Raw genomic sequence first — 17,999 nt, forward strand, 5'->3', positions numbered from 1 at the left:
CTGCGTTGGCTATGTCTTGCTTGAAAGCATTCTGTTGTTAAAGTAACCTTTTTTAAAAAAAATACAGAGGTTGCAGATGTAAAAATATACTTGTAGATCAAGATCTAAAAGTATGTACACTAGTGTGTTGTTGTTTCTTCCATAAACCCAGCACCAACAATTTACAAACTGCTTTTTAAACTTCAATGAATTTAAGAAGCAGGTTCCCTAAAAGAGAACATAGCAACATGGAGCACATGTTATTTGGAAGCAGTTTCCACCCATTTTCCCACTAACCTCCAAAATGTTGTTTAAACTACAGGGATTTATTAACAGGAGAAGCAGGGGAAGAAACTGTTCATGGTGTGCATTTTAGTCTCTAGATTCTACAACTGCCTTTTTGGGGGGAGATGTTCATTCACAATTTAACTGGGAACTTCATATAACTTTCACACATCTAATGTAAAAGCCAACTGCATTCAGAGTACTTTAAAAATACACTAATTCTGAAAATATTTGTGTTTTATTCAAGGTTTTCATTGCTCAAAGTACTAAATCTTTTGTTCTACATATATTCGTGACCACATATGTAATGAGTAAGCATATGAACTGTTTGCCTTGGCCATTTAGCAATAGCATTTTATACTCTAAAGAATTCACTAGCCTGCCTGAACATCTAAATAGGGTCTTTGGATTGTGGCCTTTGTGTGTTCGGGCCCTTGAAAGTATCATTTGCTCTAAAAGTGTGCTTTCTGTTGTATCTAAAAAAATTAAACGGCTCAGTTTAAATACTACTTCTAATCTTAAATTTCTCTTTGCTGTATTTTGATTGTTATTTTATACTTTGAAACTGAAACATGCACAGTAGGATGTTCTGCCTGTTGCACAAATTCATGTATTTATTTTTTTTAGCTTTATGTTATACTGCACAGTTGTGTGTGCGCACCTTTTATTTTGTCACTGATTTATATTTCCAACAAATGTTTACTCTAATACAGACAATCTAGTTCTCTTATTAGCTAGTGAAAATTAATCATCACTTGTGCGTGTGTGTTGTGTGATATTGAATATATTAACATTGATGATGTGTCCTTACAGGAAAAGGGGTTGAACCTGGAGTCAGAAATTGTAGCGACTATACCAGGAATGGGTGCCCTCTGGCCCAGGGTCTGAATGCAGCCCTCCAGAGTCCTCTATCTAGTCCTTGGACTTTCCCTAGATTACATCCTCTTCATGGGCCACATGCCTCATGCTCCATGGCCACCTCAAATGCTTTTTCCTGGCTGGAAGAATCCTTTGAACTTTGATAATGTCTCTTATTTGCCTGGTTGGTGGATAGATAGCTATGGATTTGGGTGGTTGGGTAGAGACCTCTGGCATGTGTGTGACTGGAATGTAACCTGCTGTACACATCCATTGCTCTGGCTACTTTTGCTCCCAGAAAGCTGCCACAAGAGAATATATCCCTTAGGCTGAAAAGCATTCCCCACCCTTGCTCTATAACAGGGCAGTCCAACTTTCCATACCAAGTGGCCCGCGAGAGTACTTTGACACAGAACCTCCTGGCCACACACTGCATTGTGAGGTGAGGAGCACGGCCAAAATGTGGATGACCCCTCCAGCCTTCACACTGCTTTCCCAAGGCTGGGGAAGCTCTAACTTGACTTTGGGAAGGAGGCCGGAGAAGTCTAGGACCCTATCAGGGAACCTCAAAAGCCCAATACCTTGCTTACCAAGCTTTGTAAAAGCGGTGTGAGGACCGGAGGGGGCACCAAATATTGTTGAGGGCCGCCAAAAAAAGCCTTGGGGACCACATGTGACCCTTGGGCCGTGTGTTCGACTACTCTGTTCTAGAACATAAACATTAATTGGCCCTTTTCCACAAAGGGGATTGAGGGGGGATACAGTTGTCACAGTAACCTTTTCTGATTTTGTGTTTATTTCTTCCTCTGCAGGAGTGTTGTAGTGCCAGTGAAAAAACCTCCTCCTGGAAGCCTAGCTGTGACCACAGTTGGAACTGCCACAGCTGGAGGTGGACTCCCACCCAGTAGCACACCTAATATATTTGCTGCTACAGGAGCTACACCAAAAAGTATGATTAATACAACAGGTATTGCCCTTAGATATTTTTGTGAATCTTGTATTTTTCTTTCTGCTCGTTTTTGTTGGTATAATTTTGGTATCTTTTTGTGTTTGAAGTACTTCTGTAGTAAGTGCCTCTAAGCATTCTCACTCTCTAACCCTGCTCAGGCACAAGATTATCTCCAGCTGAACCATTTTGATAAGCAAACATACTGCATTTTACATTGGATCCATCTGATCTTCCAAAATTGTCTATGCAATTTAGTCAATTGTAGAAAAAGGACAAAAGTATTGTGGCTCCCTGGAAACATTTAATTGTATTATAGTGTGCCGGTTGCCTGCAAATTTCTCTAAGAAGTCTCAGAGTCCTTGACTTTTTATTGATTTAGTGTAAGTCGTCTTATGCTTGAATCTACCTGAGTAGGCATTCATTAAAAAAAATATGGGGGAGTTAATTGCTACCATTTCTCTCATTTCCCATTTGAAATATTTACTGGAATAACTATTCTGAAAATGTTGTTGTATGGGGTTTTCAGATGTTTAATAACATAATTGTTAATCAAGGGCCCTGTACACGTATTTCAATATAACTGTGGATGATTGCTTGCTCTATGCTAGCTGCATTTGGGTAAATTATATCCTTTTCCTTCATGTCTTTTCATTTACCCTGTATGTATTATATGTCAGTTGCAAACATATGCCAACAATAATGTCCATAGTAATTTTAGCCTGTTCTAGGCAGCTTTTCTCAGTACATCCAGATGCTGCCCAGCTTATAATATTTCCTAGGGGGGTTTCTTTCAAACAGCACATAGCACTGAACAATTTACTGCAGAGTGAAGATTTCACTTTAGTCATTTAGGATGCAGTTCAAGTCACACTTTCCTGGTAGCAAGTCGTGTTGCTGTTGATTACAGCAGAATTTAAATTGCGTTAACATGCAAAGGATTGTACTGTTTGAGACATTTTCTGTCCCCCAGTTCCCCTTTTCTGCTTAAAGTAGTTTTGTATGATACTGAAAATGTTTCGTAGGTTGTTGTTATTTTTTAATGAGAAATCAGATTGTATTGCTGAGTTAGAGTAGTGAATTGTCATATGGGGATGACAGTAGTTTAGACCTGGATTTTTAATTTTAGTATTTAAATCATGATTGATATTTAAACAACAGGAAACGGTTTGGAAAATAGTATTTGAAGGTGAATATTTTTGAGCCATGTATGTAACCCTTTCCCGTCATTTGGATTGTAGACTCTTGTAGATTAAGTTATCTTTACTAGCCCCTCCCCAGTACAATAATTTGATATTGAGTCCCCCTTTCCCCATGGCAGTCATTACATTGTTATGGGAGGAATTTGAAATAGTCTAAATATATAGCAGGGTGTTAACCTCAGGATGTGAAAGGGAATAGATTTAATCTTATGAAACTTTTTTGAGTACTTTCTGGTTGAGTACATTCAGATGGATCTAGACTTTAATCCCACTGAAATTTTGACTAGTTTAAGAGCCATTGATTTCAGTGTGACTAAAGCATGATTAATGTAGGTTAGTTCCCAGCACCTTACACTGGGGGAAGCTTTACTGCTTAATTTTTGTCTTATGAGCTATTTGTAAAAAAAAAAAAAAGTCATTCGTTCCTGAGTTACGATGTTCCGAAAATATGTTTATTTACTGTGAAGTTGATGCATTGTTTTTCAGACTGAATGTACTCTATTTTGGGGATAGGTGCAGTGGATTCTGGATCGTCATCGTCATCATCGTCCTCTAGTTTTGTGAATGGTGCTACCAGTAAGAACCTACCAGCTGTTCAGACAGTTGCACCAATGCCAGAGGATTCAGCTGAAAACATGAGGTATAGTTTATAAATTATTCTAGGAGGTGGACCGGTTGGCAGTTTCTAGTGGACCACCTAGAACCTGCTTGTTACAAGGATTCTTGAACAGAGTTCTGGGCTAGGTAGATCTTTGTTTCATCCAGCTAAATGTCCTATATGCCCTTAAGCAGGAATATAGACTCACAATTAAGATAGAATAGCTATACATTTACCAGTTGAAAACCTTTGATTTGCATTTTTTTAATTTGGCATTTTAAAGGATATTGAACTCTTAACATTATAAAATAAAAAGTTAGGCCATGCATAACAGAAACCAGCCTGCTCCTTTTTCTCAGACAACTAGATTTGCCTTCATATATTTTCATGGAAAACTGATATATAAATTTAGAAATAAATAAGGTAAAAATGAAACGTATAAAATATTGTGTGGAAATTGGGAGTTTATGTTTGTGCTTATCAGTGCAAAGGAAGTGACTAGCAGATTCCAGTTTGGCCAAATCTGCTCCATAATGTCTTGGAGGAAAAAAATAGGTGGAAATAAAGTAGGTTAATATTATCTTCAAATGTAAGCTGGTTGTCATAAATATCAATTGTTATTGAGAACAGGACAAGAGGCAATGGACTTAGGTCACAGGAGGGTTAAATATTTATGATGATCTTCCTGACAATTTAAAATGGATCGTGTTGCCTAGAAAAAATATAGATGGGTAATTAGAGATTACAATTTCTCAATTGTACATTTCTCAATATAGAGAATCCTGCCTTGGTGTACAGAGGGCTGGACTACATGACCCTTTCTTAGGAGCTCTATAACTGTATCATAGATTGCACTGTATCATAGAAAAGAATGTATTTTTCCCCCTTTCCCAATAAATCCTAACTGGCTGTTTTCAGAGGGGATTTTAGTGCAAATATTACAAAGCGACTGATATATTTTGCACCTTTTTTAGGTTTACTGAATGTGAGAAAAGGGTTACTGCAGGGCAGATGGCCAGCTTCCATTGAAATATAATAGTGTGTAAAACTATGTTTGTTACAAGCTGCTCTTCTGTGTCTTGATAGCCAATCAAATTTTATAAAGCCTATCCATCTTAGTCAAATAACTGTAAAAAAAATATGAACGGATTATGTGCCTAATTTTCTCCTTGCTCACTGATCAATCTAGAAAAAAGCCCGTTATTAGCAAGTCAAAGATTGTGTTACAGGCTTTTTGATAGTCCATTTGGAATGTCGTCTTCTGGCTGGCTCTCTTGGATATTAAAATTGCTATATTGCTTAGGGAATAGTCTATTGATTCCCACTTTGTGATTGTTGAACTGTATTTATTTAAGCATTAATTTCAGAAGTGTGTTTCCTCTGTGATTAAAAATGCTAATAAGTAGAAGTTTCCCCTATGTTTCTTTACATTTTCTTCTATTTCACCATTCAAAATATCATTGGATTTTACATAAAACATGGTTTTCCATAAGTATATATTAAGACAACCTTATTTTTTTAAAGATTTTCCTCTTCCTATGGCCTCTATACTGCACAGTTGTATTTAGTTTACATAGCAAAATAATCAATTTATAACTCTCAATTGCTAAACCCCTTTTCTATGTCTCCAGAGATATATGTTGCATGGGCTAAAAACCCTCTTCCCTACGTGATAAGTTGTACGTAATTCTCATATTTATTTATTTTTGTTAATGCCATTTTTAGATTGAGAACACCACACACAAACCAAGAAAAAAACCAACCAGCAATCAGCATAATTCTTTATCTTTCCCCTTCTGCATTGTTTTGTGACACTTCTGGTAAAAATGACATTGCTTTTGTGAGCACGTTACAATGAAAACAAAACGCTTCTTCGGGAAGATAAAATTCCAGTAATGGCCAGTTTTATATACATGCTTTTAATTTGTTCCCAAGGGAAAATTCCAGTAATCACAAAGAATACAAGCTTTATATCTCTTTACTCAGTTGGATACACCATGAAGGGCCGGCTTAGGACATTTTGCCACTTGAAGCAAAACAGAAAATGGGGCTGCCCCCACCTCATCCTCCACCACCATCCCCTCTGCCTCCCCTGCTGCTGAGGCAGCGAGCAGTCTGCTCCTGGGGCCAGATCTGTCTCCAGCCTACGCCATGAGGCAACTGCCTCTCCGAGGCTAATTGGTGGGGTGGCCCTGATTCCATGTATATCTTTCCATGTGTTTTTATAACAACTGAGTGAGCATTATTAGGTGGGTGGGGGGTAACTTTAGGATAGGTTTTGATAGCTGTATCAGAATAAATGCTCAGTGGAACTATGTTGGAGAAAATATACTCTTGGTCCAAGGTGGTTAGGGGGCTCTAGTTTACTTCCCAAAATAGGGCCCCTGTTCCCCCCAAAATGAATGCTTGAAATAAAGTACCACAAAATATGTCTTGTGACTACCAAAAATACTCCATGTGTGTGTAGTTTCGCAACTCAGCAAAACACCTGCAAAACATTTATCAACCTTGATAAACAAAAATAAAATACTCTGAGCACGTGCAGTTCTACATTTTAAATTCACTTTTTTCATCTTTGTTTTGCTCATTTCCTGCCTTGAGCCAGTCACCAACTCTCAGCCTACTCTTCTCCACCTGATTGTTGTTAAAAGACAGAAGGAGGTCTAAAATGGATGTGAAAGGGAACTCACATCTTATGTTTGTTTCTTTAACCAGAGTAATATGTCTTTGTACTAGAAAGCAAAATATTTTTCTCTGGGACCTCCCCCTTCAGATTAGTATAACTCCAAGGCTTCAATCTGGCTTAAATATTGTGTGTAAGCCCCACTCGTGTTCAGGTGAGCTTATTCCCAGGTTGGATTGATTCCTGAGAGGAGTTAGTTTAGGCCTGTAGCCACTGGAGCTGGGCCTCCATTTAATTTTTTTTGTTTTTGTTTTACAGGTTTACCTTTACAGGCAAAATGTTTAGGAAAAAATACATTCTGTGTTTTCCCTAATTGCACAGTAAAAAATAAATAAAACCTGCTTCCATTTTCCTAATGGCAAAACCATTGTGAATAGCTAACAGGATTTAAAAATGTAATAGAATAAATTTAATTCTGTTAAATAATAATTTAATTGTGTTAAAAGTATGATTTGATTTTAAACCCCTCCTTTATAAATTGACTTTGAACATAGTAAGCTGCTTATAAGTTATGTTTTATTTGCAGCAGTACTGACCCCTTCACTATGAACCTTTCGACCCTAACCTCACAAAAAAGCCAAGGCTGAAATCTTGTACCCACCTCGCTTGGAGTAAGCAACATTGAATACAAAGAGATTTGCTTCTCAATAGACGTGTATGCCATTTTATTGTAAGTTTACTATACACTGAATTCTTCGTGAGAGCCTGGACATAAGCGCCTGCATAGCGTCTTTGCAAAGTTTTCACATTATGAAGTTACAAAATGTAGGTCTTTAGAACTGTGGAGATCCCAAGGCCTTGAAAATGAGGCAGAAACAGGAAAGAAAAGTACAGGAAAGGGGAGGGGAAAACAGCAGTTCTTAGGATCCCATGGATTCCAATAACCTGGTGCCAAAACAACTCCCATGTTAATCACAGCCCTGACTTCACTGATTTACTAAAAAGTCTGAAAGGCAGAAGCAGTGGGGCTGGGTTATCTCTCAGATAATTTCTGAGAATTGTTTTTGCACAATTTGCTTCATAATGCTCTTTTCTAGGAGGGCTATAAAACAGAGTTGCAGGCATGAGCATGCAGGCATTTCACCATTATAATCCAGCAATCCCTTAGCCGTTTTAAAGATTGTTCTTGTAAGGATGACTATTGCTAAGCAGTGGAATAGCTGAGTCCTGTAGGATGATAAAAAGATAAATAATGCTTATATTTAAGAGACTGTTCTCATATTAATATGCTCTTTCTGATATGGCATTGCAGTACAGTGGTACCTCTGGATGAGAACGGAATCCGTTCCAGAGCCCTGTTCGCATCCTGAAGCGAATGTAACACGCTCCTGCGCGGGTCGCGTTTTGCTGCTTCTGCGCATGCGCGCGATGTCATTTTGAGCGTCTGCGCATGTGCGAGTGGCGAAACCCAGAAGTAACACGTTCCGTTACTTCCAGGTCACCGCTGAGTGCAACCCGAAAACGCTCAACCTGAAGCGTATTCATCCCGAGGTATCCCGAGGTATGACTGTAGTGGAAGAGAGATGGCTTGAGCGTGTCTCCTGCTATATGTAGAACTGCCTTGAGATCTATGGGTATAGGGCATAATAATAGTAATAATAATAGTAATAATAATAATAATAATAATAATAATAATATAGATAGCCTATGGTGTGGATTGGTCTTCTCATTTGAATTCTCAACTGCACTGGGACCTGGCTCAGTACTGAGTTTAGTCCTATGTTCTACTAATAGAACTGCCTACTAACAGAGACTAAGTAACTATGGGATATACAAGTTCTGGGCTTATTTTTACAAGGCCTCAAACCTGGAGAGACTGCAGTTACATGGCTCACCACATGGGGTAATGGTCAGCAGTTTCTGATAACATCTTGATAGCTTTGCGCCCCAAACCTGTCTTCCTGAACCATCTACTGTGGTTTCCACATGGATTACACCCCCCCCCTCCTCGGGTGGAATGCAGTCTGGCCTTTGGTAGATACAATGCTCTCACATCTATTTCTGATTCTTAAATATGCAATAGTTGTTTTATTTTGTTTTTATGTTAGGGTTTCACAAATGCACCAAAAACTATCCAGTTGTGATGAGCTCCTATATTCAAGGTAAAAATAAATTTCCAGTCCCAAAAAAAGCATGTGAAATCTTGGCCACTGGGGATCCAGGACAGTTCAGATATTAACAGAAGAACATTATATAGTTTTTGAACTGTCTAGGCCAGTCCTGGGTGGTTTTGCAAACTTGTGGTTCTGCAGAGATGACCAGAGAGCCTGTCAGCTCCAACTACAAATGTGCATCATCTGTAGTTCTGCTTTAGCTGTCCTAAGCATACATAGTTTCTGTGACCTGCTACATCATAAAAACAAGTCAAATGGCTTTGCATTTATAGTAGATAGCTTATGGGAAGTGGTGCAACTAGTTAACTTTAGACTCTCAACTTAACAGTGTTATTGGGACCCCTTTAGATGCTCATGTTGACACTTGGTCTGTTTGCCATCATTGTCTCCTCATCTGTTGCTCTCTAGCCAGGCATTTGGAGCCTCACCTTCAGCCACAAAATTCAGCCCTCTCTGCACCACTGTTAATAGGTAGTGGTAATTTAAAGTTGCTTTCCTTTTTATTGGGTTAAAAGCATACAGGATGTACCTAGCAGTGGCTATTTTGCCATTATTAATAAATTATTTCCATTTAATAGTTATTTAAACAAACAACATAATGAAAAGAAGCCCAAATATATCCGTCTCCAAGTTGGTTAACATTATCTATTTAAAGAAGCAGTTCATGCCATGTTTTATTAACCTTATGAATGATTGTATTCATTTTGTTATACTATATATATTTGTAATCTGCCTAGAACACATGGAAAAGAGGAAATAAACTTTAAAATTAATGAAATGGTGTTTTCCTTAACTACTCTTTGCTTCTCCCTCTTTAGTGTTTGGTAATATTTGTACAATTCATAGCAATCGAGTGGGTAGAGACAATACAGTATGGGGAAGGCCTGTAGCTCAGAAGAAGAGCATGTCCTTTGTATGCAGGTGTTCCCAGGGTCAAACCCTGGTATATCCATATAAGGCTGGAAATGACCCCTGCCTGAAATCCCAGAGAGCTACTGCCTTTCAGTGTAGACAAAACTGAGCTAGATGGTCCAGTGGTCTGATTTGGTATAAGGCACTTTCTACATTCCTTCCTAAGGAATGTAGCCAGTGTGGTGTAGTGGTTAAGAGCAGTGGACTCGTAATCTGGGGAACCGGGTTCGATTCCCCGCTCCTCCACATGCAGCTGCTGGGTGACCTTGGGCTAGTCACACTTCTCTGAAGTCTCTCAGCCTCACTCACCTCACAGAGTGTTTGTTGTGGGGGAGGAAGGGAAAGGAGAATGTTAGCTGCTTTGAGACTCCTTAGGGTAGTGATAAAGCGGGATATCAAATCCAAACTCTTCTTCTTCTAAGTTCATATGTCTTACAAAACTAAAGTACTTTTTGGCTGTGATTTGCAAGGACATCAGACTAGAAAATGAGACTAGGAACTGGACATACAATGTATACACTGCATAAATAAAGCAATAATTGATGACCCAATGTTTGAAAGGTTATTTGAATGGGACAGTTGTAATAGCTTTGTCATGTCACTTGTAAAGAATGCAAAATTAAGTTAATTTGTACATTAGAAACTGTGGGATTTTAACATTTGAACAAGTTAATAAACCATCGCAAACTCTTCTTTAAAAATAGCACTGCCTGAGGTGGTGTTGTTGATGTTTAAAAAGAAACCTGATTGACAAGTTGAAATGGTCAATGTCTGATATGTTTGTGTCTGGCACAAGATGCAAAATGCTGGCCATGGCTAGGTTTTTGGGTCTTTTGACGTAAAACAAAAATACCTCTGATGGGGATGGTCTACATGCACTTTCCCAATCTGGTACTGCTTTACTTTAGCATAAATAACCAACTTAACTGCACACTCCTGAGCACATGCTAAAGAAAAGCCCAGCATTTAGTCAAGTGGCCTAAGAAAATCAAGGCTGCAATGCTGAGTATAACTTAACATGAAATGGGTGCAACTGAACTTGGGAGGACTAATTTCAAAGAAATCATGACTAAGGTTTTTCCGAATAAAGTTTAGCACTCACACACAAAATGGATTAAACTTTAAATTGCTTATATGGTATAAATGCATCAGTATGAAGGGCAGACATATCCATATATTATCTCTTTTGAGGAAAATAGAAAATGATAAATTCTGATTTATTTAGTATATATAACATATTATGATGCAGGAGGTTTTGTCACTTTGGTGATACCTGTGTTGCTGTATTAGCTTAAATTATTTTAATTACTGTGGGTGATATCTAGCTAAGTAATAGTGTAGACCCATTGATTTTAACTGTGGATATGTACATCCCTCAAATTCTGGGAAGCATCAATAAGTTGTGTGATATCTTGCGTTGCTTGTATTTCTAGACACAATGTACTTTGTTTTCAACAGCATCACTGCAAAGCTTGAGAGAGCTTTGGAAAAAGTGGCCCCACTCCTTCGGGAAATCTTTGTGGATTTTGCCCCTTTCCTGTCTCGTACTCTGCTGGGCAGTCACGGACAAGAGCTTCTAATAGAAGGTAATACTTTATCATTATTGTTCATTCTTTTAAAGAAGTAGAGCTTGCAATTATGACATCTCGACCAATTTTTCAATTCCAACATAATTCATATATGCTATCTGGTGTCGATGCATTGGCCATCTTCACATGTAACACTGAGCTAAACTGTGGCTTAGTGCAAACTTGTTGGCTCCCAAAGAGGAGATTGCAGCTGCTTTGTTCTACCCTGTCCTTGGAAGCTAGGCCAAGGTTCAGCTTTGTGTGTTGTTCCAACTAGAATTGTGGTTAAACTCTCCTCTCACTAACCACTACCTGTAGCCACCATTCCTCTGCACCCAAACGGTCCATGACAGTCAATCACCACCAGTTCAGAGCCTATGCTTGTATATGTGAAATTTTGATTCCTCCCCCATCCATCACTTTACACATTTTACCACCCATTCTCTCATTTTTCACAGGGACTGGGGAAAAAATAGCCAGTTACATTTGAGAATTCATTGACACCAGGCAGTTAATGAAGTAACTGAGTATCTGCTTATCTTTGCTAATTATCTCAGTTAACTTTTATATAGAGATATATTGAAATAGGCCTTCTCGAGCACTTGCCGCAGTAGCTGATAATGTAAAAGAAATCCATAAATTAAATTTTATTATAAATTTCACAGCAGGGATATATTTTTTCAATTGCATACAGTGCTAGTTCTGTCATAAGCAGAAACAACGTGGATTCTGCTTACTGTGTGTATTCTCTATAGCTCAATGGAATTTGATGCATATGCTCTGCAGGGCTTTTCATTGTGTTACTTGAGGCTGACATAAGAGATGTGTGCTGAAATGGCATACCTGAATGTGGCTTTCCAGCCTCTGTACTCTCTAGAATACTGAATGCTTCCTATACAAAAAATCTTGTTTAGTTAAATATACCTGAAGAGGTGCCGTATTACATAAGTATGCCTGCAGTCAGGTTCAGGGAATGATTGAATGTGAATGATGAAAGGTTAAAGAGATGCTCACAATAGACATTAACATGCTTGCCTTCCAGTGGAGGCAGTGCTCAGGGTCTTGACAATTTCCATGCTATTTGGCAGAAGATACTGTTTGACAAGAGAGATTGGGGCGGGAGGAAGAAGCGCTACACAGGAGGAACTAAGCAGCAGCTGTTACCACAGGATTTGGGGGGTCATTTTGGTCGCAGCACAATCTGCTTCAAGCATTGTCCCATGTCCAGTTAGAGACAGAAAAATCTTTACCTGCAATGCATAGTAGCAGATCTTAACAATCCATTGTAGTGCAGTTGCATCTGATACTTGAATAAACAGACATATCTAAAATCTGAAAGATAATGTGTCTTTTTATTTATGTCTTATAATTTGTATCTGTGTATTTTAAATCAGCAGGTTACTTTGAACTTCAATATCTTGTTTGTAAGGTAGTGTCCATCATAGCAAGAAATTGTGGTCTCAAACTAATACAGTGGTACCTCGGGTTACAAACACTTCAGGTTACAAATGCTTCAGGTTACAGACTCCGCTAACCCGGAAGTAGTACCTTGGGTTAAGAACTTTACTTCAGGATGAGAACAGAAATCGTGCGGTGGTGGTGCGGCAGCAGTGTGAGACCCCATTTGTTAAAGTGGTACCTCAAGTTAAGAACAGTTTCAGGTTAAGAACAGACCTCCGGAACGAATTCAGTTCTTAACCAGAGGTACCACTGTACCAGGAAATTTATAAGGTCAGACATTCTTGGGGGGGGGGCGGTGTGGAATCACCAGAATAACCCCCTTACTGATGATTAATTGGAACACATTCTGTTCTCTCTTCAGTAGGGTGGCTGGTACCCATTGGGGCAGGTAGGGCAGAAGGCATAGAGCCCAACAGTATGTGGAGCTGGGTTCAGTAACAGGCAGAGCCACTTATTCTAGTTTAGTCCCTATCTTCTTCTATGCTTTCAAGTTCTACAGAAGCAACATTGAGACTAAGGAGGAGGAAGATGCCAGCGAATACCATATATTAAGACTAGTTGTAGGTAAGGAGGCAGGCAAGTGGGATTGGCTGAGGGGTGGACTTGGTCTGCAATTGTAAACTCCAATGGAACCCAAACTGCATTGAACTCAAATGGGTCTTACATGAACGGAGTATATTCATTCATCCCTAATTTTTAGCTTCATTGATTCATCTAACAGGACACAGCTAAGGAACTTGTATTGGAGTAGATGATATCTGTGTGACAGAGAAAACCAAAAGACAGTTATTACGCCTTGATGTTCAAAGAAAGCTCTAAGCTCTTGAAATGCCTTTTAAAAGAAATCCTGACCTAAATACTTCTAAATGTTCTGCCTTTTGGATAGTAGCAGTCTGTGCCCAGCTGTCTCTGAAGTACATGTCATGTTATCCTTCTTGTTATGAGGTATCAATTATTCAATGCGATCTGAACAGGGTTAGATGTAGGTCATGAAGGAGACATTGCTGAGACAAACTCTGGGAATTTCATGGGGTGAAATTATCCTAGATAAAGATTCATTATGAAACTATATGTGTATATCACCCAAGCTTGAATGTGTGCAGAGGAGCTTAACCAAAATGATGAAAGGTCTGGAAAGCAAGTCTTATGAGGAATGGCTGAGCGGTTTAGCATGGAAAAGAGGAGACAGAGAGGAGCTATGATAGCCATCTTCAAATATCTAAAGAACTGTTACATGGAAGAAGAAGAAGAAGAAGAAGAAGAAGAAGAAGAAGAAGAAGAAGAAGAAGAGTTTGGATTTGATATCCCGCCTTTCACTCCCTTTAAGGAGTCTCAAAGCGGCTAACATTCTCCTTTCCCTTCCTCCCCCACAACAAACACTCTGTGAGGTGAGTGGGGCTGAGAGACTTCAAAGAAGTGTGACTGGCCCAAGGTCACCCAGCAGCTGCATGTGGAGGAGCAGAGACACGAACCCAGTTCCCCATGGAAGATGGAGCAAGCTTGTTTTCTCCAGCTCCTGAGGGTAGGACCTGAGCCAATGTCTTCAAGTTACAAGAAAGGAGATTCTGACTAAGTATCAGTAAGAACTTTCTGACTATAAGAGCTGTTCAACAGTGGAATGGACTCTCTTGGAAGATCTCAAGGTTTGAATAGCTACATGTCAAAGTAGGCGATCTTTCAAATAAACCTGACTCCAAGCCATTATGATTTAAAAGGTCACATCCCATAAACAAACGCCTGATATATTTCTAAAACAAGATTACCTCAAGGAAGAACATAACGCTTGTATCTCCTCAGTGTTCTTGACTAACATGGAGGAGAGGCAGGAGAGTGGGGCATAAGAGGCAGTGATGTAAACTAGCTGGGATTGGAGCAGTTGGCCCTGAAAGTGCCAAGGAGGTCAAGCAGTGACCTGAATTTCTAGGTGACTCAGCGTAGTGGGCTGCACTACATGGTATATTGAGAACAAGCAAATAAGACTTGTTTCCTGAAGGGATGGTTTACCTGAGACAAATAGACTGAGGCTGGGGCTAGGGAAAGGAAAGGATATTTTAAAGAAAAACGGTAGTATGTTAAGCACTTAGAGGTAAGAGAATGATCAGGCAATATGAGATTCAGGAGCTAATAAAGGCAAGGTTCCTTAAATCTATTCCACATTTGGACTTGAATGCCAAGCACAACATGGGTGGGTACTTGAATAACATGGGTGCCAACTTGAATAAAATATTGGGGAGGCCCAGGTAAGTCCCACCCAAAAACTGACCACAAGACATGGCACACACATACCATTTGAATGGCAGCGTCCATCAACTTGGGGGGGGGGTAGCCCTCTCAAGTATTTTATTGAGGGGAGTAAGTGACCTCAGCCCCTAGGAGTTGACTCCTATGGCTGGATACCTGTGGAGTTTCTTGTGCTGCAAAGGTGGAGGATCTGCAAATAGCTATTGATAAGGTTACCTTTGGGGCACTCCCAACTGGAAAGGACACATGTGTCTTGCCAGGGTAATTAATGACCAGATAGAAGTGTATGCTCATGTTGGCAGTTGGCAAATAGATCAGGTATACTTAGGCATTACCATATATCTGTTAGTATTCACACCTCCGATGCTGCAGATGAGATTGGTGTAAATCACATGCCTGTCTGGGAAGAGTGTGGGAACAGAAGATAGTCTTATCTCGTCCGCTGTATTAGCTATTATACTGTACTTTTGCTTTTACTTCTGTCTGTTCTTCTCTCGGAGCTGGAGAGAAAGGACACCATGAATCATTTGTCTGTACATAGTGTGTAAATCAATACGTAGATTAGCTCTACGATGTCTCGTGCTTCTTACTGTGTTATGCTAGAAGATTAGTGTGCATATATCATTTGATATATGTTGCTGAAGCTCACTGGAGAAGAAAGGAAATGCCTTTTCTAGAGCTGCACATATCGGTGGACGCTCGGAGTTTGGGGGCTGCAGGGGCACCCCAGGGCATTTTTCAACAATATCCAGCACTCTGGTCTCCTCTGAGTCAATAGTGAATTTATCTCACATTAGGGAGGGTAGCCAATCTGTGTCAAGGTTTGCTTCCTTCGTGCTTTTGCAAAGGCCAGAGCCGGTAGGGCAAAACTTCTGGAGTCAAGGGCTGAGCACTTTGCTAACAGAAAGCTCTTCAGATGCCACATTGCATAAAAAAGCAGCATTGGAAAGCAGCATTCCCCCCTCCCCCCAGTTCAGAGTTAATACAGGTCATTGTGCCATTAGCAGACAGTTTTATATATGTATTACAGGGGTACCTCGGGTTAAGAACTGAATTCGTTCTGGAGGTCCGTTCTTAACCTGAAACTGTTCTTAACCTGAGGTACCACTTTAGCTAATGGGGCCTGCTGCTGCTGCCGCGCCCCCACCGTATGATTTCTGTTCTCATCCTGAAGTAAAGTTCTTAACCCGAGGTACTACTTCCAGGTTAGCGGAGTCTGTAACCTGAAGCATCTGTAACCTGAAGCGTCTGTAACCTGAAGCATCTGTAACCCGAGGTACCACTGTACTGTTAGTTTGTATCTCATTTTTGAGGATACAGATCCTTCTCAAGTGATCTATAAGGAACATTTAAATTACCTATTTTTAAATCAAAAATTATATTAAAATATTTAATAGTAATCAAGGCAAGGTCCTTCCCACTAGGCAGTTGGTGGGGAGTGTTCGGACTTTTCTCTTCCTTGCTTTGGCAGAAACTAAAGGGGCAGAAGTGAGAAGAGTTCAGACTGGAATAGGAAGCACCATACACACGAAAGCTTCTACCCAGAACAAACTTAGTTGGTCTCTAAGGTGCTACTGGACAATTTTTTAATTTTTTAATTTATTTCGTCTGCGTCAGACCAACACGGCTACCTACCTGAATCTGGGCCTTGCAGTGTAGTAGATCATGCTAATTGTGGGTGCTTTAGCTGTAATGCCTTCTGCTTAGCTCTTTTTGTCAGATGTCTAATAGTTGATGTGGTTTGCAGGTGATAAGTGTCCCATTAATCTTTTTGATCCTTCAGCTCTTGAGCATGAGAAAAGCTGATCAATTACAGCAATTGTCTCTTTAAATGAGATTTTTACATCTACTTCTTATTTTATTAATTAACTGTCTGCTTGTAAATCTGATAGAGTAGAATGCTAGCAGCTTCCTACAGCTTGTCCTGTCTTGCTGTACAATAAGATGGGGTTGTTAGCAAAATGGGCACAAAAGCACATTTATCCATTACCTGCAATAAATATACGTATTATTTTGTAGAAACAGTTTTATCTTCAGTGGCTTTTCATCCACGCCATTTTAAATCAATTTGCTTCTTCACCATACCTATTGAACCTAGAGCTACAAGCAATGATTTTTACTAAAGGAACATATTTCATTTTCAAAAAAATACACGTTTGTCATCCTATCATTGTTAGTTTAGCTTTTAAGTCATTCATATAGGGCTTGTATGAAGCAAAGTGAACATTACTTTCCACCTAGCCTTTTCCTATAAGGAGACCTATAGCACTTGTATTTGAAAGGGTTTTTTAAGCTCTGCTTTGTTAGATACACACACACACACACACACACACACACACACAAACTCCTGTACACTATTTAGAAAAATTAAAAATATTAAGCATTTTATAAATACATTTAAATAAAAAAGATGAATTTAGAGCTTTTGCGTAGCTGCCTTGGCACATGAGACATGAGCTTTAGGGACTTGTAACGTTCTCAAAAGCAGAGACATCACCTTGCCAACAAAGGTCCGTATAGTTAAAGCTATGGTTTTCCCAGTAGTGATGTATGGAAGTGAGAGTTGGACCATAAAGAAGGCTGATCGCTGAAGAATTGATGCTTTTGAATTATGGTGCTCTTGAGAGTCCCATGGACTGCAAGAAGATCAAACACATCAATTCTTAAGGAAATTAGCCCTGAGTGCTCACTGGAAGGACAGGTCGTGAAGCTGAGGCTCCAATACTTTGGCCACCTCATGAGAAGAGAAGACTCCCTGGAAAAGACCCTGATGTTGGGAAAGATGGAGGGCACAAGGAGAAGGGGACGACAGAGGACGAGATGGCTGGACAGTGTTCTCCAAGCTACAAACATGAGTCTGATCAAACTGCGGGAGGCAGTGGAAGACAGGAGTGCCTGGCGTGCTCTGGTCCATGGGGTCACGAAGAGTCGGACACGACTAAACGACTAAACAACAACGACGTTCTCATCAGAAAAGAGGCAATCAGTGCAAACACCCCACAGTTCTTCTTCTGGCATAATTGCCCCATCCTACCACCCCGGTACTCAACCAGCCTTCAAGCCTTAGAATTACATCTTTGCACAGTTAGGAGAAACCCCATAGGGAACCTAAACCAAAAACATTGGGATTAGTCAAGGACTGGAAAGGCCTC

The 17,999-nt window shown here is 39.7% G+C and overlaps 1 protein-coding gene across 3 annotated transcripts in view; it reads left to right on the plus strand.

Annotated features, from left to right (window-relative positions):
• NBEA (neurobeachin) overlaps nt 1-17,999 on the plus strand; it is a 355,514-nt gene that overhangs the window by 111,659 nt on the left and 225,856 nt on the right. For 2 of the 3 annotated variants that reach the window (XM_081004034.1, XM_081004035.1), the window contains exons 31-33: nt 1,935-2,089; nt 3,784-3,910; nt 11,036-11,163. In XM_081004034.1, the coding sequence (XP_080860160.1) occupies nt 1,935-2,089; nt 3,784-3,910; nt 11,036-11,163 (410 nt within the window). Of the gene's footprint in view, nt 1-1,934; nt 2,090-3,783; nt 3,911-8,599; nt 8,654-11,035; nt 11,164-17,999 lie in introns of all 3 variants that reach the window. The other variant, XM_081004033.1, reaches the window with a different exon arrangement.

Source organism: Podarcis pityusensis (genome assembly GCF_964106645.2).
Source record: "Podarcis pityusensis genome assembly, chromosome: 4".
Classification (NCBI taxonomy): domain Eukaryota; kingdom Metazoa; phylum Chordata; class Lepidosauria; order Squamata; family Lacertidae; genus Podarcis; species Podarcis pityusensis.